The 24,646-nt window shown below is 25.5% G+C and overlaps 2 protein-coding genes across 3 annotated transcripts; one reads left to right on the top strand and one right to left on the bottom strand.

Moving 5' to 3' along the window:
* Positions 1-1,453: 1,453 nt before the first annotated feature.
* LOC132926830 (protein phosphatase 1L) lies at positions 1,454-8,808 on the bottom strand. 2 transcript variants are annotated; one of them, XM_060991237.1, is made up of 5 exons: positions 8,401-8,808; positions 4,346-4,858; positions 2,664-3,084; positions 2,178-2,308; positions 1,454-2,101 (listed from the first exon to the last, which is right to left on the bottom strand). In XM_060991237.1, exons 2-5 carry the CDS (start codon positions 4,799-4,801, stop codon positions 1,697-1,699), a joined length of 1,413 nt encoding a protein of 470 aa, XP_060847220.1. In that variant the 5' UTR covers positions 4,802-4,858; positions 8,401-8,808; the 3' UTR covers positions 1,454-1,696. The 2 variants fall into 2 exon arrangements, with proteins under 2 accessions (XP_060847220.1, XP_060847221.1); XM_060991238.1 differs by lacking the exon at positions 8,401-8,808 and adding an exon at positions 5,198-5,272.
* A 312-nt stretch (positions 8,809-9,120) lies between these two features.
* Positions 9,121-15,152, top strand: LOC132926902 (probable lysine-specific demethylase 4B). Its single transcript, XM_060991320.1, has 8 exons — positions 9,121-9,513; positions 10,828-10,881; positions 10,968-11,107; positions 11,195-11,284; positions 12,051-12,269; positions 12,344-12,528; positions 12,588-12,741; positions 12,807-15,152. The coding sequence occupies exons 3-8, from the start codon at positions 10,970-10,972 to the stop codon at positions 13,092-13,094; spliced, it is 1,074 nt and encodes a 357-aa protein (XP_060847303.1). The 5' UTR covers positions 9,121-9,513; positions 10,828-10,881; positions 10,968-10,969; the 3' UTR covers positions 13,095-15,152.
* Positions 15,153-24,646: the final 9,494 nt, after the last annotated feature.

Raw genomic sequence — 24,646 nt, forward strand, 5'->3', positions numbered from 1 at the left:
TGAAATTAAAATCCATATTCAGTTATAATATATTATACACGATTTTTAATTATTTAAAATTAAATAAATAATAATGTATGTACATTGAACCTAAAACTTTTGGAACAACTGAAAAGTATTATTTTTGACATATTTTTGAATAGCTCCATTTAATTTTTTCAAAACAGTTCTGATTTCTTCTTAGTGAAAGTTTGAAATACCATTAAAATGATAAAAATGTTCTTAACCCTAGATTAAATGCATTAAAATATTTACGAGATTCTACGTACACAAATTTAAATAATTATTATTTTATTACTGTTAAATAAATAAAATTGTCAAATACTTAAATTGATACATATAACAAATTAAACTTTCATATAAATGTTATTACATATAAGTTTATATCACAGTATACCACGCGCACAGTCTTTTAGACAGTTTTTTTAATAGATAATGAACTTTGAACCTTTCTATAGTACAGGAATCAAATTGTATACAATTGGGAGTTGTATCTAATTTTAGTTTATCATCTAATTAGAAGGTACCTAGGTTGGGTTAGATTAATACTTCATATTTTTGAAGCAATGAACAAAATTCTAAAAGCCCGGTCTTTTTTACCGTGAAGCGTGTGCTCTAGAGTTAATTTCGGTATAACAAATATGTTGCATATACACTTGATTGTTTGTGTTTATGCGCACATTGTAGGATCAACAAAAAAACTCGGTATAATTGATGGTTTCATGATGAAAACCTACATCTTTTAAGGTGCTTGCCATTGAACTAAATAATTTATTGATCCTAATAGTTCTGTTTCATTTTGTATTATTGGTAAAAAAAATTTTCCTTATCTCTTTTTTCCATTTTAAAAAATCTTTGTTTAAAATCACATCAACTCAAATGTACTTTCCCGCAATAAAATGAAATAAAATAAAAATAACTACGGTAGGTAGCATACTACACGCATTTACAGTTTTTTTGTTAACTATCATTTTACGGTAGGTAACATATTAGACGAGTATCAATGATTCAATTATCTGGTACTTGGCGATTATTAAAAGGAGTAAACATTAGTAACATAAGATCTGGTTTGGGATTTTCAATTTTGATTCCAATAAACGGTTGATTCTATAAACCAGTGATCACATTAAGCGGAACTCACTGTATTATTTATTTTAGATTAGGTGCTTTCTTAATTTTTTAAAAGAAAAATAGTCTAATTCTTCTTTTACAATAGATAAAAAATATAAACAAGAATTTAATTGCCATATTTTTTATCATTATTGTACCAATTCTCACAATTCTGCAATTTATGTTTTTTTCTATGTATAATAAACATTATGTTACAAATGTGTGATTTAACCTTATAGTCTATTTAATTAAATTTGTTTTATTTTCAAACGTTTGGCAATGATATATCAATTTCATTTTCTATTCAAACATATATCCTGAGCTCTGCAACCTTAGGACACAATTAGAACTAATAATTTTTTATTGTTATTCATTGAAATACATCATATATTAATTTAAATTATACAAAACAGTTAACATAACCACAAACATAACAGTTATATTGAAATAAAACCAAAAATTAACTTCTTAATATAAGTCACTAAAATAGGTGGGTAATTAATTAAATACAAGGTTATATTAGCTTTAGAGGTAAAAAATTACAAAATGTTTCCTATTATGTTAAATTACCTACTATGTTTAACAATTAATATTTACTACCACCATGATCAACTACTTGAGATTCTTTACTCCATATAGGTGGAAATTTAATGACTAGTACAGTAATGTTGTCTAGAGATCCTCTATTATATGATTGTATTGTTAAGTATTGGGCTCCGTGAAATGAATCATCTATATGTTTTTTAATACATTCAATAGCTTCTTCATTTGTAAATGTATCCCATAAACCATCTGATGCTAGAATTATAAATTGTGGATCATGATGTGATAAATCAAATGTTAAAACATCTGGATTGGCAATAACAAATTGTTTCTCTTTTAATGGGTAGTCTCCAAGTGCTCTAGAAGTAGCTAATACTCCGGCAACTCTCCAAACCCCATTAAATGATATAAAACCACCAGCTTCAGCAATACGTTTCTTTTCACGCATCTAAATAATAAAAAATAAATAAATATATTCACAATCTATTTATTTGAACGAATGTATTAATTATAAAAATAATTACCTGTTGAGGTTTATGATCAAATGACAATGGTATAGCATTTCCTTTTTTATCACACATAACACCTCTTGAATCTCCAACATTTGCAACAAATAATGTAGTGCCTTCCACTAAAACAATCAGTGCTGTGCTACCTAAAATCATTTGTTTTTAAGTTTAAAATTAATTTTACTATAGATTTTATAACAATATATATATATTTTTTTTTTAATGAAAACTTTATTTATATATTGTAATTCATATAAACAAAAATTTTAAAGTTCTACTCTAATTTTTCCAGTAGATTTAATAGTTAAAAAAAAAAAGACAGCTAACATAAATTTTTTTTTAAGTGTAATATGCACTCAAATAAATAAATAACTCTATTATATTAAGCAAAGGTGTAACTCTTAGTTTTATGTAGGTTCAATATTTTTTTTTAATACTTGCACAGTTATCTATTTATAGGAAATTCGAGATAATATAAATGTTAATAAAATTAATTATTACCGGCAATATCATAAGTTAATTTTGCTGCTTCAATTAATAGTTTGTCAGCAGCTAGAACTTCATCAATTAATATTTTTGAAAAATTAATATTTCCATCTCTTTGTAAATATGAAGAAGGATTTATAATTTCGTCATCAACATTTTTTAATGTAGTTATATCCTTAATCAAACTTAGAGAATCTTGTTTAAGTTTATTATGATTAATAACGCTATCATCTGCAGAACTTGAAGGTTTCATTTTATGTTCTTCAATTTTAGAAATTTTAGTTTTCATTTTTGGAGTTAAATTATCAGGTATATTTGAATTAAATGTTTTTAGTTCTTCAGTTGTATCAGTTTTTTCATCAAGCAATTTTTTTACTTCAATAATTTTATTTGTAAGATTTTTCATTAAATGTGTCGTAGCATAATCTGCGGCAAACTGAAAATGTTATGGTTATTTTACAAGGCATATTAATTAACCTTCTAATGGTCGCAAAGTTAAATAATTCCATACTTTAAATATAAATATCATAAAAATGTTCTCAATATTATGTATTTACTTAATTAATAACTACACATTAATCTAAATTTATCACTTTGTCAAAACTTTAATACTGAATAAATAACGTGGAAAATATTTACCATGTGAAATTAAATATTGTTATTATTACTTTTATTGATAAACTTTAATGAACTTTAACCAACGGTTCAAGTTTATTTGTTCAACAAAACAAGTTTTAATTGACTAATAAATTTAGATTATCATGTAAAATGAATAATTATTCAAAATATTTGGTATAGGTACATTATTTTGGAAAATGTGTCTATATTCAGTTGGGAGATTATTTACTCTTTACGGCCAATAGAAATTGTATTGTACTAACTTAATATATTTATATAATAAATAAAAATATTATTTTTGTACTCGTATATCAGAAAAAAACAAAAAAAATATAATTTTGCATGGAAACAGCTAAAAACACTTCAAAAGATATGTATCTAATTATAAATAAATAAAATAATACATACGTTTTGGAACATTTTTACCCCATGTGATCATATGTGAAAAAATACTGCTCAACCAATAGAAGGTAAACAATTATTTTACTTTCAATAAATTTAAGTATACAATAACATATTGGATATTTTGATATGTTCCTTATAAAAGTATTGCATAAAATATAAAAATAAAATTAATGACTTTAAAACTTTGAAACCAAATAAGTCATAAGTTAAAATACTGATGTATCTTATTTCCAAATTTAAATTATATAAATTACAACATAAAAATTGTTTTAGGTAAGAAAAATAACTTAAAGTACAGTAAAAAATTGTAATATAATGGTAATTTAGTATAAATTATTTATAATATTTATAAGTGTTTTACATATTATAATATGTTGGTAAGAATTCTATTATATTTATGATCAGTGCAATTTAGAAGTTGTTTTAGTGTGTTATGTTTATAGCTATTATATTTACTATATTTAATAAATAATCTAAATAAAATAAATGTCATTATATTTTTGTAAGTAATAATAAAGTTAATTTTTGTTTTATATAAATGAGAATACTCTTAAAATATACTAAGTATAATATAATAATAAACACATCAAAATATTACTTTAAAGTAGTGCATGTATTTTATTATATATTTATTTTAATTTCAAAAAGGTAATATAAATAATAATATTACTTACTTCACCACCATGGCCATCAAAAATAGCAAATAATGATATACCAGTGTTCATAATATTAGTTTTAATAACATATCTATCTTCCATTTGCGATCGTCTACCTTTGATAGCATATAAAGCAACATTTTTACCATTAAATTTCCAATTCTTACTAAGTGCATCTTTTTCATCAACCATCAATTGTTGAAAATCATTAAATCCAATGAATGACAGGCTTCGATTAATTTTTTTTAAAAATCCATTTGTGCTTCGAAATAAATTTCCAGAAAAAAACAGTAAACAGAGTATTAATGCAAAAAAAAATATTACTTCTGGTTTAGTAAAATAAAATTGCATATATTTCCACATGTTGTTATAAGAATTAACTTTATTCTTAGCTGATGTTAATTTTGATGATAGTAACTTCATGTGTGTCAAATAAATTTGGTATATTATTTTGTCTTCAACACTATCATCCATTACAATCGACAAAATAATTGTTGACCATGAATTAATTGAAATTTATTTCAAAATAGTCTGTAAAAAAATGTAAAAAAACTTTAAAAGATGTGTAAAACAATATTATTAATAAGTAGGGTCCAGATTTGAATGTAATATAATCGATAAAAAAAACATTTATAATTTTATAAAAAAGCAATTACAAAATTTACTAAGAATTTAAATAGATCTCAGTTGATTTAACTAGTTTATATTAAATATTTAAATATTAAAAAAAATTAACTACTATGTATTTAGATAAACTGTTTTCAGTAAAACATTGACAGTTTATAGCATAAGATTGTCGTATTTTATATTATTTGGCTACAATATATAGATTACTTTTTCAAATAGCTGTGTAATTGAACTACATATTACCTTATCTAAATAGTCTTGAGTGAAGAAGGTTTAAATTTCTAGGGCAACAGTTCCCAAACCGCGGACAGCATAGAACTGAGTCATGGATCATATAATATTAATATTACTAACGTATATATTTAAATAATATTATATACATGCATGTAAATAGATGTGCTATTACTCATTAGTGAGCCTCAAAGATTTTTTTACAAAATAGGTGGTCCGCACAACTAAAGAGGTTGGGAACCGCTGTTCTATGGCAGACATATTTTCTTTATAAAAGTATCGGATCAATTGAAAAAAAAGGCATTTATAAGTAAAAATGGCCAAAAAACACACCAACTTAAATAATAAATGAAACACATTTTTGTATAAAAATCATTTTTATGTTATTAATATTTTTTAAAAAAGGCTTTTACTTTCAATTCTGAACTCTACTTATAATTTATACTAAGTTTTGAAAGTAGTAGGAGTTTTTTCTTTAATTATTTATTAATTAATTATTTCTAAAAATGTGTTCAAAGATGCAAAACGCCAATTCACTATAAGTTAGTCTACAGCATAATTGTTTTTGTTATAGATATGACATATCGTAGGTACCACAACAGCTTTTATTTTTTTCCAATTGGTTTTCTCCTATAATTCATTTATATTATAGTTATTTTAAAAAACAATTATTTTTAATATCAACTTATTGAAAATTAGTTAATTTATTTTTAATAACTTTTCTCATACACCTATTGACTATATATATTCAATACCCGAATTATTAATACGCATGCACCTTAGACACCATAATATTAATTAATACCTTATCCGCACATAAACTAAAAATTCTCTATACATTTGCGTACCTAACAATTCCTGTTTAACACTATACCATAAAGAATGAGTTAATGTAATACCCAAAAAGAAAAAATTGAATCCTTGGTTCTGCTTAGTTGTTATAATATAATTTGAAATCAAAAACTAACTGACTATATCAATTTCAATATAATTATATTTATCATAAAGAATTGTATGCAATGTCTTCATTATTTATGCACACTGCCTAAAGCCCTAAGATGAATTTTACTCTCAATTCAGAATAAACAATTGATGATGGGCACAATTTGTCATAAATAACTAAAAATATAAGTAAGTAAGCTTAAGTAGGTGACAAAATTTGACATGATTTAACTTTGTTAATACATTGACTTAATTGCACAAATATCTGAACAATTGTGTTCAGAATATAGAAATCAATATCATTAATTTTCAGTCTTGTAAAACTGTAAAAGATAATTTTTAAAAGTATACAAGTACAGATACATATTATACTTATTTTAAAAAGTATTTAAATAAAAAAAATGAATTTGGACTATAAATATAAATACTTTAGAAAAAAGTATAGATACTTCCAAACAATTTAAAATTTATTATAAAATATTTTTTTTACCTTATAATTTAAGTATTAACAGAACCTATTTTCATGTTTTATTTATCATTTTACACCGTATCATTTTGTGGAACTTTGAAATACTCATCTGTTTTCTTTGTCGAAGAACCTACATATTTGAATTTTCGGTCAATTACGATTCACGGTAAAAAAATGTATTATTGTACATTATATTCTTGATTAAAATTTTTCTTTTACGTGATAAAAATTAAAATAATGAGGTTATACATTTGTTAGGGCATGTTTTTCTTTTCTTTAAATACACCACCGTGTATACATATATATACAATATATAGTAGTACTTTAATTGTTCTAGGGCATTAGCGTATTTTCCAGCTAGATGCTTCACCATTACAGATTCTAACGTTACTGAAAAATCGACAAAGTTTGAATATATAGTGTAAGCACTCTCTCAAAATCTTGGAAATCGACAAATTCGTCACCTAACTTAATCTTAAAAATGCAAACTTCATAATTAAAAAAAAAATTAAATGGAAAATATTTAAATTAATAAGATATTCTGAGATACTTTGAGAAAGTATTTAATATAATTTGTTCATTTATAAAAAATAAATTTTGTGAATAATATGATTGATAATTAGTATCTTTAATTATTTCATGATAATATGTACCTTAATTTTTATATAGGTAGCCGGTAGGTACTATAATCAATAGTGGTTGTAAGGTACACAAATTTATAGAAAATTTTAAGTTTATGTACAGTTACGGATAAGGTATGTATGAGCATATATATATGAAATAATATTATGGTGTTATGGCTGTCATGCACATTTACAATTTGGGTATCAAATATATACACAGATGACTCCATGTATACTTTATCTATACAGGCACACGAGTATCTAGACACAGCATAATTTACTTAGTGAAAAATTTAGATAAAGATTACTATTTTTAATGAAATTTTATGACAATTTGGATATATTTGTTTTGTGATATAAAAATTAACTGTTTGTATAAAAGTAGCAATAATGTAAATACATGAAAGAATACTTTGATCTAAATCTTTCGACATTTTCTTTCTTAATAAATTGGTTATTTTTCTATTTTTTTTTTTTAAAAATTCGTACTTTTTTATATAGTTTAAATAGGTGATTAGGTAAATAATGAAAGCTTATTAAAGAATGAATAAAATTATTAGTAAGTAGTTGAATACACTAGATACACAATTAAAAATTATCAATTTTTTTTAATTTACTTTTTTTAATAAATTACAATTCTTGAATATTTCATAAATATGGTTTTAATCAGAAAAATGAAGGTTTCTGTTTAGGAACTATAATACTAGTGCATTTGTAAAGAATAAAAGAGAAGCCATTTTTATATTTGATAAGTGAATTAGGGTAACCAGAATATTTCACCAAGGACGAACATACATTGTTTATAATGTTTATATACTCAGTAAATTAATTTCATTGGCTATTGTGGTTTGAGAAGATAAACATTACATTCTTCCTATTCACATTTTTTATGTTGAATATATTTTTAATAGTCATTATTTTAATGTCCTTTGTTTTTGATCATCATACAGTAGCCAATTGGCACACGATAAGATAAACACAATTCCAAGTATGAATAATTGTCATTAAATGTACATAGTTTGATATAATTACAATTAAGTATTGACAATACTACAAAGGCGAGAACGAATTAAGATGTTTTATTGCAGACTGTTTCTTTGATATATTTTTGCATAATAATTTTGTAATCCGGAAATGATAAAAACCCTACCTAAGTACGCAAAATAAAATTAAATACTTACACGAGTACAAACAATAATGTTTTTATGTTTATATTATTTTCTTATATTATTTCTTCGTTGTTTAACATGAATATTTAATAGTACGGGTATTTAATAAATAAACATAACATATTAATATACTTCAATAATAAATAGTTTAATTAATAATATTATGATCACAAATCACAATATTAATGATACTATGATAGTAGTCGAGTATAATGTTATCGTGGATACTGGATGACAGTAGATCTCAGTACCCGTTGTTCCCCACAATATTGTCTGGATCATAATCGGACTATCTTAGGTTTTATGCAACGTAATCGCCAAACCGGCCTTCAGATACTCTGTCCGTGGAACGAATTAACGTGAACGTTTATAAACGGCTCCAGGTGGAGTTAAGCAGCTAGTAAAGGACAAATTGAATTTAACTAAAAAATGTATAAATTAGGCTTCCGGGAGCGGGGGAACTAGATGATTGGACCGCGGTCACTGAATCAGATTTTTACCCGTTTACCGTATTCAGCTCGTTGCATATCGGATAAACTGAAACGAAATGAAACGTTTCGTTAGCCATGTTTCTATCCTCTCTGATACTTTTACAGAATTATAGTGGCAATAGTGCCTCAGAATCACTTTTCTATGGTCAAGATAAAATCATGGAATAAACAATAATTGTGCGAGGCGTCGTGAACGGTTCGGATAACCATAGAACACATTCTTTGTGATAACCATGTTTAGCGGCAATATTGTATGCCGTATGGCGTACGCGCCAAACAGAATTCTCTTAATGGCGTACGATTCGACAGCCGCGTGCGTGTGAACACTGATAACACACCGGTTAGGTTGGCGCGCATCGCGGGAAACGGGCACACGGCGTCTGTTTCTGAGCAGTCACGCACTTGGTGTGCTATCGGTCAGTCCGGTATAGTTGTGTTCTAACAAGTGACGATTGCTTTCCGCCGGTTCTCTTTTATTATTTCATTTACACCAAACTTGTGTTATACATATTTTTTGTAACTCGCCCACCATTTTAAATTTCTAACCTAATCGCCGGAGAATAAGCTACTGAAATCGCGGCTGTCTCCATCCATCGCCGTTTTCATAATTATCAACTACCATTGCAGCTCTAAGGTAACTATGCGAACACAAGCTCGCCATTAGCGTGAACTACTGTACATCCCACTATCCGTGTAGTCGGCCGCCATTTATGATCTTAATGTGTTAGACAATAACGACGGTACGTTGTGTAACGTTTCTTTTTGGATCGTCTTGTGGTTTTGTTAACACCGTTTCACTACTTGTAACTCATTGGAATAAACTGTTGGAATTATTTTGTAACGCTATCGGCCATTTTTTTTTTTTGGCATTTCCTCACTACAAGTCGCGTGTTTTTTTGTTCGATCAATTTTTGAATTTTTTACTTGTGCCAAAAAAATAGGTAAGGTTTCGATTTTTCCAAGAATGTGTGTTTTGCACTTTTATTTATTTGTATTTTGTACGATATAATTAGGTTAGTAGGTATTCAAGTCTATTATTTTTATAGATACGTATATACAGTGGTCAGTAGTATATTGGTAAATATATATTAATATATTTATGGGTATACGCATTAATGAAATAAGTATATTCAATATAAATAAATTGTTCTCGCTAGACATTAAAAAATTAAAAAAATTAACTTTTTCTCTTGTATCATGTTTATAACTATTAACCTTTAATGTCTTACTATACAATTTATTGTATTATATGTGCTGTTACTCGTTATTCGCATTAGCCAATAATAATCAAGTTAATTTAGGAGGAGGGTATACCCGTAAAATGATATTTTACATTCGGTTAAAGTCAAAAATCGAAAATCTGCTGACAAGTATAAGGTGTATACCCACGTATCTGTACCAATACACCACAGTTATATATTTTCAATATCGAAGTCATAATTTTTACTTGAGTATTTGTTATGCTAGCAGTCATGGGTGACTGCAGGAAATTTATTTGGGAAGAGCATAATGAAATCAAACACCAAAAAGTACATTTAAAAAAAGTCTATTCCTTGCAAACTACAAAATGTGTCAGAGTTATATGTTATTTAGTTTATTAAATAAAATCTGAAGTCTCCTATAAATGATAATAAGTAAAACAATAAATAGATAGTCTATGATAATAGGAGTGTGCAAATTTTGGTAGTCGCGATAAATCCATAGTAAATAGTAAGAACTATTTTGGTAGTCTTAGATAACAGGACTGTGATGTTGTCAAAAAACAAGGTAGTCTCGTATTACAAGAAAATACCTTGAAATGTATAAATGATGTTTACTCAAGTCAAAATAATAAAATGACCCGTGTCCCCCTTCCCAGGCGCCCATGCTAGCAGCTAATTATCATTCTCAAATGCCAACTCCAGTGTTATTTTTAACCAGTTATAAAATGTATTTTCTATGTTTTTAGAGCAATATCCATTTTAAAAAATAACTAGTAGCCAGTTGGTGTTCAATTTTTTCAGTAAGTGAACTTCTATAATTTTTTTTCTTAAAAATAAGTCACTATAAATTTTAGTAATAATATTATATGTAATTTGTATATTTTAGATATGTCTAGTAGAAGTATTCATAAAAATGAATTACAAAAAATTATGATATTTAGACCAAAGTGGTCTGAATTTCAAAATTTCAGTCAATATGTGGATTACATGGAAAGTCAGGGAGCTCATAAAGCTGGTATCGCCAAAGTATGTTATTTTACCAATATTTATTATAAAGCTTATTATTTTTTCAAATTTTCAAAATTACTTATATCTAATAACATTTTTGTATAGGTTATTCCACCACCAGAATGGACCCCTAGAAAAGAGAGTTATTATAGCGATGATATAATGAGTATGCTTATCCCTGCACCAATCTGTCAAGTAATAATTAATTTATGTTTTTAAATTTAAATTTTGAGTTACTTTTCTATTAACTTAACTTGCTTGATGACCAACTCATAAAAATTCCATTATTTCAACTACCACCAGACTCAATTGCCATTTATTTATGGTATAAATTTCTCATTAGTTTCCCAACAAATGTCTATAAATATTCCCTGTAATGTTCATACTTTTCCTCCATTATATTTTCTTTTTAAAAACATAGTCCAATAAATTACAATCTTTTTTTGATATAGTTACCTCTAATATAATTATACAAATTTACTAATGTATCATATTTGATTCATAGTCAATTGTTTTTCAAAAAATGTAATTAACATAATTTCTGAGTCCAGTCATACATAAACCTTAACATGTTGACTGCCGGTGGTTATACAACTGTGTTTATTGTCATTCCGAAAATGTGTTATATTATATTTTTAGAAATATCTATGGGAATGTTTTACATATGAACAAATGTCATAAAAAGGTATTAGACCATTCAAAACATATTTTTTTCTTCTACACCATACTTACACACATATGATAATAAACCAAGTGCCAAATTCCACAATTTATATAAGAAATATATATTATTTTGGTAGCCCGGCGGTTATAAAAATGACTGCCAGCGGTCATGTAGCAATCAACGTGTTAATTAAAAAAGAAAAACAATTTTTATTAATATGGTATTGTAAACTTAGGGTGGTAGTAAGGTAGTGACAAACTGCTAATCTATTTAATTATACTAATTTTGTTATTTTAGGATGTCCGAGGTAAAACAGGAGTATTCCAACAGCTGAATATTCAAAAGAAAGGTATGACAGTAGCGCAGTATAAGAAAATGGCTGAATCAGATGAATATAAGGCACCATATTATTTTGATTATGCCGATCTGGAAAGAAAATATTGGAAAAATCTAGTATATAAATGTCCAATATATGGTGCAGATGTATCGGGAAGTATTACGGATAAAGATGTAGAAGTGAGTGTTCAATACATATGAATATTTCTAAATTTATATATAATTAAAAAAATTACATGTATTCTTAAATTAAGGTATGGAATATTAATAAACTGGGGACAGTATTAGATTACGTAAATCAGGATTACGGAATCAGAATTGATGGGGTCAATACAGCATACCTTTACTTTGGTATGTGGAAAACATCATTTGCATGGCATACTGAGGACATGGATTTATATAGTATAAATTATATACATGAAGGAAGCCCAAAGTCATGGTAACTTTTATATGCTTTATCTTAAGTGATTTTTATTTATATGAATTATATTTTTTAAGGTATGCAATACCACCAGAATATGGACGGCGATTCGAAAGAGTGGCCAATGGATTTTTTTCTGATGACTTTTCAACATGTCCCGCATATCTAAGACATAAAATGTCAATTATATCTCCACAGTTATTAAATACTCACAATGTTCCATTTGACAAGGTATAACAGATAGTAAATAAAAAATGTTGTTAAAACATTTTAATTGTTCTTTATAATTTTTTTAGATAACACAAGAGAAAGGTGAATTTATTATAACATTCCCCTATGGTTATCATGCTGGATTTAACCATGGATTTAATATGGCTGAATCTACAAATTTTGCGTCGCCCCGTTGGGTAGAATATGGGAAAAGAGCGACACTGTGTCGTTGTTGCAAGGACACAGTGAAAATTGATATGGACACCTTTGTCAGGAGGTTACAACCTGAAAAGTATAAAGACTGGCTTAATGGTAAAGACATTGGTTGCCACCCTGAAGACCCTACTCGTAAGTTTGCAGCACGTGTGCGTTAACCTATTTTAAGTTTTGGACTTCAGTATGTAAATAATGTAGATATGTAAATAATTATTATTGAGAACATGCTCAAACAGCCTTATATATTTATAATAGTACAAATTTTAAATATTAGTCAAAATTATATTTTTATTGTTACTAAATTATATTTTTCATTAAATAAATTAGTATCATAAAATTATTAACTTATTATTTGTATTATCTTAAGAATGGCTACAAGCTATGATTTTATATTTTTAGTATAAGGTATTTTTAATTTTTAGTTAAGTTATGTGATATAATATGTAATTTTTTTTTTATATTTTCAAAATTATACTTATAGAAAATAATAGGTAATACAGATAAGTATTTTGATGTACCAATTATAGGATATTTTATTCTTCTATATGTAGAATAATTCCTTCCGTTTTCTATACTTAATATCACTATACAAACTATTTAATACTGTATTTAGGTTTAATAACTTGTTATACATTTGGTTAGACTAAATATAATGTTGAAGATAGATTTTTATTCATTAACAAGTAGATTTTAGTTGATTAACTTAGCTAGAATGCTCAAATTGTATTTAATTATGCATCTTATTTAATCATTATACTTTATAATAAATACTACACAGCCTCCACACTATTCACAAGTCTCATTTCTTTGAGAACTGACTAGGTAAAGCTACCACGCTAAGCATGCAGTTATTGTCATTTCCTAATTTCATTAGTTGTTGTCACTGACTTTCTGTTTCCCTTAACGGCTAATCGAAGAATAAAAATAAAATCAATAGTTACAAATTGTTATTGATATGTTTACAATCGAAGTAACCAATTAATGAAATAATATAGTCAAGCTCTTATAATTACAATAACTTGTATTTTTATAACAAAATAATCATATAACTTACAAATTTGAGTACATACATAGTAGTTTAATAATAAACTCATACTTAGACATAAAACCTTCATATTGATGTTTAAATGAACATTTAAAAAAAAAAAATTAATACTGTTTCTCACAAGGTATCAAAATATGTTTAAAATAAAGCAAACTGCAGTACTCTTAATATTTTATATTAACTTTCCAATTAGTGGTCCTTTTAAATACAATTGAAAATGTCAATAAAGTAAAAGTTTATTATTCTAACCATGTACCACAGGTTAATATTATACTTTTTAATCTAAAAGTGTAACATTTAAAGTATTAATTTAAGTAATTAATAGTTTTAAATGTTTGTTCATTTTAAATACCATGTATTTTTACCATAACTTGTGGTAATTTATGCGGTAATATTATTTTGGAATTATTTTATGTGTCCTCAAACGGATAAATATAAAAATTAAAATGTTTTATTTCATGTCTTAGGCTGTGATTCTAACTACCATTTTATTATAATTATTTTTAAATTCTCATAATTAAGCCTTTTTATTATTATAATATTAAAATTTTGATCTCTGATAAAAGAACAAGACTGTCTTAATTTTTAGAGTTATCAATATTTTTTGTAATAGGCTTTATACTAATAACAGAGCATTACAGTAGTTCACACGGTTTTTAACAAACGATATGCCACACTTATATTAATGTAAAAGACAAACCAAGTGTACAAAAAGCATAGTTATAATAAACCACACTACTCACCAAGATGTTCTGTCTATTAGTATAGTTTACTTAAGATTATGTTTTTAATTAAATTTAACTACATTAATTATAAGAAATTAATATCATTGTTAAATGTTGGAGGCAATGAATGATTTAATATGTTCTTAATATGACTTGTTATTTGTTTTAATTTTTATGAACATGATTTAACATTTATAATATTTTTTTTTCAACTGGTTGTATTGATGTAAATGTATTTATTTTTATTCAACATGTATTCTTATTAATATTTAGCGGTTTAGGAGGTGTAGACACAAAAGACTATTAATGTATATAATTTATTTGTATGTAATTTTATTTTGTAATTGATGTTTATGTATGTATTAACATCAACATATTTAAGATTTTTAGCACAAAATTTGTTTATTTGTGATATTAATATTTATTATATTAGAATGATTAGAAATTTTAAAAGAATTTATCATTTATTGAATTTGTTACATACATTATTTATGACATGATAACAGTCAGCCAATTTGATATGTGCATTTAAATTAACTTGCAGACAGATTCAAATTTAATACTTATATATTTTGTTATTTTATTTAGTTAGTTTTAAAAATTCAAATAATTATTCCGAGACAAGTGTTTAAAAATTTAAAAAACTATCCTTTGAGGAGGGTAGCTATATAACATTTTTTGCATAATTTTAGACAATAATGTTAAAAGAATTGATGGGTTGTGATTTTATTATATAAAAATAGAATGTTAGTATACCATTTATTTTCTCTTTGACCTATGTTGTATGTACATCATGGAAAATTTGTGATCGTGGAACCAATCTTATGTTAGTTTTAATATTAAAATGAATTAACCTATTATCAAACTTAAATGAAAAAATATTATCAAGAATAGTTCTTCTAATCTTAAAAATTGGTTATGGTTACATGTATCAATATTAATTAAATCTTGAGGTTCCCTAGATGAATAACGATACAAAATGGGTTCTGCTGAATTTAAATGTTCTGTTATGCGTTATTCTTGTAAGATACTAAGTATATCCAATGAAATCTTATTTTTTAGTTAAACAAATAAATTATAAATTTTTAACTTAAAAAACTTTTTTATAACAAAAATATATTAAGCCTTAGAATACATGAACAATGTACAAAATATTTATATAAATACTTTAACAGATCTGACACTTAATTTGTACTACAGATTTAGTTTCGTTCATTTTTTTTTTAAGAAAAGTTAGTTGTTAAATAATGATTTAATTATGTTACATGTAAACCATAGGAGTATTAATCTTATATTTATGCATTTAATTTATCAACTATACCAGTGGTTCTTAACTGGAGCGCTATCGCCCCCTTAGGATCATTTCGGTCTCTCCGGGGGGCGGTGAGCTTTTTCAAACTCGGAGATTAAAATAATAAAATTTTTCAATATATACCTACTAACTGAACGTGAAATCAGAATAGTTGTAATTGAATACGCTATACATCGTCATACGGCATGTTATCTAATCGGATTTTATGTGTCAATAGGAAACGTCTTGTTTATAATAGTGAATGAATAACTGATTAATAAATAAATATATAGGAAGAAAATTTGATTTTGCATGAAGGAGGGGAGCGTTAATAGTTAATTATTAGTGTTATTGCGATAAAGGGGCACTGAACTAAAAAAGGTTAAGAACCACTGAACTATACCTTTAAATAGCACGGATAAAGCATTATAAACTATCATATTTTATATTTAATTGGGCGATGTTGATTATCAAGTTATCATGACTATATGGTTTGACTTTTTTTTCACATTAATATTAATAGTGATAGTTATATGTTGATCTTTTGAAAATTTATAATTAACTACCAGAACTACCTACAATAAATGTTTTATATACTTTTTAGTAAACAAATAAGTTTATGAACGACAAATGTTATTACGTGGAAATAATTTAAGCAAAAATATATAAACCTAGAAAACTTCAAATTTGTTTTATAACAATTAAGCAATATTATTATTATAAAACTTATGATTATTTATATTTTTTTTAATATATTTGATATAAATGATATAATATTTAAGTTATATACACTTAACTTTATTTTGTTACTATATTAAATCTCAATAAATATTTTAATACTATTTTAATTGTATATAAACATTTTTTTTTACCTGACTAATAGAAAACAATTTGTTACGAATTAGAAATGGTAAATCCAATATCGCTAACATAATATCTTTTTACAATGGGTTCTACAATGAGGTAATTTATCACTTTTGCTGATTTATAAAATTGTATTAAATAGGTAATAATATTAAGCAAGTGGTACTACTAAGATTTTACTGTTTTTATAAGAGTGATTTTGATCAGTGATCACGGATTATTATATTAAGACATTAACTCCTATTAAATTATCATACAGTTTGCGGTGCAAAATGTGAATAACTTAACTATTATAGTTTATTACTTTATTTGGTACCTACTATTAACTATCTTGTGGCAACCTCTCTTCTGTATCAGAAAACTATTTCCCTCCAAATTTGAAATAAAGTGTAGTGTGTACTGTATGCCATTAAAACTTGGAGTAATATTTGAATATAAACACTAACGTAGTCTTGATTGTACTGCTGAAGCAAAAATTGTACGCCATACATACAATTTTAAATTTTAATATCAATTTCCGCAGCTAAGAAATATAAAAGACGTACTAATTTTTCCACTTGTTTTATTTTTTAAATTGAAATAATTTTTTTATTAACAAAAAAAAGTAGATACACACTAAATATCAAATATAACTGCATTAATCAATCCAATTTTGAAGGAAATGAAAATTCGAGGAGTGGATTTTTTCAGTTAATAGGAGTTGATACAATTTAAGATTCTTTTAATTTCTTTAATATAGGAGACTCACAACGTGAGCTACACACTTAAACATTTCTATACATATATTTTTATAACCTCAAAAAGTTAAATACAAAAAAAAAATTAATAATAATAACAATAATAATAGATAATAAATAAATAACATATGATAAGAGTAGGTAATTATTGAATTGTAAATAAATTGTTTCAATAAAAACAGTGGAAAAATCGTTCAAGGATAACACCTACAGGTTTCCTACTACGTAAACTTATAGGAACTTAGTCGAACTATAGACAGGGAGTATCGAACTGAGTCCCAACATAAGCAGTCAAGGAGTTTATTTAATTTAAAACAACAACTAACAACAAATGATGAATTGAATAAGGTTCAATGAGAACTTATAAATAATTAGCCAAATATAAAATAGTTGACTTATAATCTAAGCTATTGAAACATAAAATACTGACTAACCAAACAATGAGCGGTTAAAAAATAATTAACCTAATATAAAAATATAATAATTAACAGTTAACTAAAAAAAAATAAAAATAAAATAAAGAACAAACTAAATAAAGTTCAATAAACGTTAAGAAATAATCAACCAACATAACATAACAATTAAATTAATTGAATATTGAGCTGATAATAAATTGTCAAATTAGATTATAATAATTAATTAATGTATCACCAACTAATCGTCTAATAGTATGATAATAGAATAAATTAATAAAACTGTCCAAAGACAAAACATTTAAAAACAATATAATATTGATAAACAGAATATAAACTAATTACAATACAGATTGATAATTAATAATAATTAATTAATCGCCCAACACGTAAAACCCTAATATAGTACAGTATGCATTAGAATGGATGTCCCAAAGAAAAAAACAAGTTAAGAACTAATAGAACTATTAATCAAATAAAAATAAATAATAATACAAAATGTATATAAAGGAATTCGACATTGAAAGAATATTAAAATTAACTGTAGTAAAAAATTTTAATAGTTATAAAATACTGTTTAATATCAAAAGGCACCCCAATCCTAACATTAGTCAAATATAAGAGGATAATAAGTAATAATAATTTAATGATTCATATTAGCGTGTGCAGTACCCCTAAGGAATGTACCAAACAAGATACGAGTTGTGCTCACAATTTATAACTTAAATTAATAATAAATAATAAATAACATCAAATTATGTAATTAGGTATATTGAATTATAGATATTAAGCTTAAAATATGAATGTACAAAAATATACTACCTTAATGACACCTGAACTAATAATATTATGTAGTTATTCTATTATTCTAAGTAGGTTAGGTACCAAGATATGTGCTCGGTGCCGGTGGATTTTTGAACGTCTCCCTACCCATGGCCGGCGGAAGGGGGTGGCAAACTGAGCACCCGCCTAGGGCCTCGCGCTTTATAGGGCTTTGCGTTTTATATGAGTTAAAACTCATATGATTAATGATATGTTAGGTTTTTTTTATACCTGAATTACTTATCCAACAGAGTCATTAAATATGTACAAGTATAATAATAGTATAGTCCAATCTTGATAAGGAATAATTTCAAATTGTTTGATATTCATGGGTTTTGCCGAATATTTGCCTCTATTGATAAACACACGAGTGAATAAAAACTACACAATTTCATTTTCTTATAGATTGCTTGTCGTTGTCAAAATTACGTAAGTAGCGGTCATTATACGTACTATAATGAATTATTATATATTACATTATAAATTATAATAGATATAGATATTAATATTATTATAGTTATTATACATTTGTAAATATTTTATTTTAATGTTTTTTTTAACGTTTATACATGTTCATTTAACATGTTTTTTACGGTCGATTTTGTCCTATTGTTTGTTGGGCCTCTTAACAAAATAATTTTTACTAGTTTATTTTGTATAGTTAAACTAAATTTTTATTAATCTTACTAATAGGCAATAGCTTTGTAAATTATTAGGAAAAATATAACAGCTTGATTATTATAAAGACATAGGTGCACATTTTTATTTTCCGTAGTACACATTTGTGATTTCGTAGTGCACAAAATGTTGTGTACCTACTTAATAAATAGCCACTGTTTATTCCAATAGTTAAACTTTCAGTGTAGCAAATTATTTATATTTATTTATGTACCTAATTATAAATAATTATAATTATGATTATTATAAATTATATAATATATTATATTAAAAAAAACAACAAAAAAAGGCGGGCAAGTAGGTATTGCTCTGCTGTATAGTAGAGATGGAGAGTAGGTCACTGGTTACTATAATAAATGTAAATGCAATGACAGGTATCATTGTATACAAAAAACGATTCTGAACGGAGATGATTTGTCAGTCAATGATAATTAGTAGGATTATTTTATATTATTACCTATATTTAAATTGTAATATATCGTTATTTTACGCGATTTCGTAAAAAATTAAATTTCATACGCTCATAAAATTTTTGCTATATTGACGCAGATATTTTTTTTTACAGTTACTTGAAGGAAAACTTATGGATAACCTTGTATTAGATTTTTTAACCTTAGGTATAAATCACAACAATTTTATGAATTTTCAACTTCAAATTTCCTTGTAAATTTTCGCGATATTGATATATTTTGTAAATATTTTAACTTTAAATGCTTATAAACAAAAATTGTGACTAATGATTTTTGTTTTTTTTTTTTTTACTACGATAAGTAGTTTACTTATAATAAACCTTGAATTAAATTTTAAAGATTTTTTGGTTAGCCAATTTTTTTTTATAATCATTTCAGAAAAAAAAACTTAGAAAACTCGAAAATTTCAATTGCCTATAAGTAGCTTAAAAAAGGTCAAAATATAATCGTAAATAGATAACGCTAAAATTTCAAGTATTTACAATGTTTCGTTTTTGAGTTACAGCAAAATAAAAAAATCGATTTTGTCGAAAAGTGGTTATGCGTAAAAATTCCTGTTTTTTTCGTTACTTTTTCTAGATTTTTCTTGACGCTTTTGAAAACTACTGGAATTTTTTTACTTTTTACCCCCCAAAGTACCAGCTAGATGAATTTTCCTTTTCAAAGAGGGGCTGAAGTCAAAAATCACATATCATTATGAATAAATATATTCATCACTCAGTTCAGAATCTAAAACTCGTATATTAGTTACATGGTTATAATAATATTATAATATACCTATAGGTAACCTATGGTGATGAGCAAAAAAAATGTTCATTAACAAAGATCATTTTATGAATTTATAGTAAATTACTAAAATACTAAAATGTATCTTTTTGTTTTTCACTGTTGATTTGTAAAAGCTTTTTTCGAGGCCCTCAGGAATATTTTGCCTAGGGCCTCGCAAAACCTAGCGCCGGTCCTAAATTTATATAGTATTATTATAAAAATTTAATAAAGTTTATTTAAATGTTAAAAACAAAATCACACATTTTTTTCTGGCTTGTTGAATACTGAGTAGGTACCAAATAAATGAATAGCTAAAAATTCAAATTTAACTAGCCAGTAGCCACATGGACATGGTAACCGATTATTCATTATTAATATTTGATAATAATAACTCGATCGCTTTTGTAACCGGCAAGAGAATATTTTCCTACATGTTTATATATTTATTTTTAATTCACCGAAAATAAGCGACGTACCTATTAATTAGGTATAAATAATAACAACATCGCAACCACTGTCAATATAATATATTCCCAGGACTAACCACGGACATCGTTATTCATATTTTTTATTGTGTTTTATTTATAATATATAGAATATTGTAAAATAATGTATAATAATAAATACAACGTGATAAAGTACAGTATGTTCTTTTAATTATATTATACAATATTTTCTAAATTATCAGACATATAAGTACGTGACATAAAAAAAAATAAATTATTGCTAAACTAGCATAGTATAGTGGCTATCAATCGCCCTAAGCATTAAAACGTATATATAAATAGCCTAACCGAGAGTCAATGTCTCACAATTATTATTGACGAACGAATATAACTAAAAATAACTACTAGAGAATACTGGTGCGTACCTGTCTTCGAATGTCTAATCGTTACACTGAACAAAATATTTAATTTTATCTTAAAAATAAATAATAATTACTATTTAATACTTATAAATATTATTGCTTGATATACAAACATTGAAAAAATATAAATAGATAAAATGTTAAGTCCGAAAAAATAATACAATAGAATATGGAAATATTGGAAATCCACTATGTAGATATAGTTACCTATATATATATGGCGACCAAATGTCCAAATATTTTAAAAAAAGTAAATTTTAAAATATAGCTCCTTCTCTGTCGTAATTGCCCAATGCGTAACCCATATTTCCATAGGTCATCTCCTTCTATAAAAATTGTTTTTTTTCATCTAATTACTCTATTTATTTTATTATTATTATCAATTATAAAAAACAAATTATTTGAAATTATAATGTCAACTCATTTAGTGTGTGTCTTTATGATGAAAATACTTTGATTGTTATTCGTTATTCAAATTATTTTAATACCTAACTGAAATATCTGAAACCTAAGTAAAGTAATAAGCTCAATAAATATACTTCTCATTATATTGCTGCGTGCCTACGTTATCCATTTAAAAATTGAAAATTCTAATTTATTTTTATTTAATTTTTAACAATTGAAATGTATACACGTACCTGTATATTGGCTTTATTGCTCTTATATTATTTACTATTTAGTATATTTAAAATTTTTAAAATTATATTTGTGCCAAAGTTTAAATATTTAAAATATTTCAATATTACGTATAACAACAGGTAATATTAAAAAATATTCGTATTTAATATTTCCAGACCTCTAAACAGTCTAAGCCAGCGTTTTTTATCCGGAGCGGTCGCGATTGCCTTGATTGGGGGTCGTATATAATATATCATACAATTTTCTATTTTTCTTTGTGTTTAAGATTTAACAAATAATTAAAAATATAAATTCTATGTATTACTGTATTAGGCAGTTGATTTAATATTAAATATTTAAATGTATGACGTAATCCGCAAGTGTAAACAATATTAACCCGTTTTCGCGAATATCGTTTAATTGGAACTATAAAAGTAGGTATTATATATAAGTCATAAGTGCAAGTTCACTATATGCCATTTAGATACTATATAATGTATAATTACGAGGTACCTACACGGCTATACATCGTGGAGTATGCAGGCTGCAGGCTATCCTTCCTTAAACTAGCTATCGCGCGTGTAATGTGACAAAAGTTATTCAATATATTCATACGTTTTTAATTGTATTTAAACCAAATTTTAATCATTTTACATTTCATAATTCATATAACTTAGTACAAAATTCTATCTTTTGAATTAGGCGGGAAAGTTGTGCCATGGTTATGGTTGCTTTAAATGTTTAATTTTTGTACATCAACCATTTCATATAGTTATATTTGAATTACTGCCTAGTTTATATAGGTATAATTGCAATAACTATAAAGTAAGTTGTTTTGACTATAATTGTTCAACTAATTCATTTTAGTATTTTTAACTAAACGTATTGTTTGACACAACTAAAATATTTATTATACCAATTACCAACTATTTACTATAACCAATTTTTTTTCTGTGTAGGTAAGAAATAATAAAACACCGATTTACAAAATGAACCTTTTCATTCAAAATTTGGCTTTCCCAACGATATGGTATTTTTATTTTTCAAATTTAATATAGATAGGGAGAAGGGTCATGAAGTAATTGACCATATTTTATATCTTTTTTGGGGGGTCGCGACTCGCGAGACTAAAAAGGTTGAGAAACGCTGGTCTAAATGACTTAATTTGTACATCGTGCATATGAATATGTGTGTAATATATTATATTTACAATAGGTATTCAAATATTGAAATATTTATAATAAAAATGTATGATGCATATATTATATAAATAATAAATCTATAATCATAAATAATAGACATAGACCTTGCATAGAAGTCAGCTGCAACGGAATGCCATTGCGATAGACTTAACTTTTGTCTTTTAAGTTTTGACACGTTTACCTATTAAGGCTATTATATTGGTATTCCGCAGGAGTGCAGGAAGCCATAAACTTCTGAAACACTAAAATAAATACTTGAATACTTGATTATCGTTAACTTATGGCTCGTGTACGGGAAAACAATGACCGGATATACGTTGATACTTGATGTAGTGTAGAGTGTAGACCCATATTATGAGCTATCTAGCCGAAGATATTATTATGCTCAAAAAACTAAGGTTTTAACGATTTAAATTCTAAGCTGAGTGATGAATGTATTGATTTTACAATGATGTAAGTGTATATTTGTTGTATTTGTATACACAATAAGAACTTAAAAAGTTGATAAAATAACTTGAATCTTCAACTTAAAAAGTATGATAGACGATGGTATCTGGTATTTGTGGTAACAAACTAGATCTAATTTATTCTAATTTGTACTTTGGAGAAGACAAAATCAAACAAAATTTTTTTGATTTTTATATGGAATAACATGAAATCGAATAACCTCAGTCCTTAATCCTTATAAGTAATTTTCACCAAATATTTATGTTAGCGTTTTCTAGACATGGTATTAAATTTAGTTTTTTTTTTATAAATGTTGATATAATATTATTAACATCTAGGAAGAAATACTTACGAAGTGTTCCTCATAATTTGTTAATTATTATTACCAATTAACAAATATTTAAAATACATTGTCACAATATTTTTATAATAATTTATTAAATATAGAATTTTAATAAAATTTATGAAACTTCAAAAACATTTAAATTATTTTGTAGTTAGAAATTCATTAAAAATTGTCTTTTTATATCTATAAGATTTATTATAAGTTTTTCTAATTATAATAAATAGGTAGGAATCCGTAATCACATTAATTTTTTATGAGTGAAGTTCAATTTTTTATAACATACCCGTAAAATAATTATTTCTCCTTAAACGATTTTCAATATTTTGTTGCGATTTAAAAACGAATAACTATAGATACTTCAGTCTTCAATACTTGAAATTATCACAAAATGTTCAAATTAATATTTTATATAGGTA

Source organism: Rhopalosiphum padi, chromosome 3 (assembly GCF_020882245.1).
Source record: "Rhopalosiphum padi isolate XX-2018 chromosome 3, ASM2088224v1, whole genome shotgun sequence".
Classification (NCBI taxonomy): domain Eukaryota; kingdom Metazoa; phylum Arthropoda; class Insecta; order Hemiptera; family Aphididae; genus Rhopalosiphum; species Rhopalosiphum padi.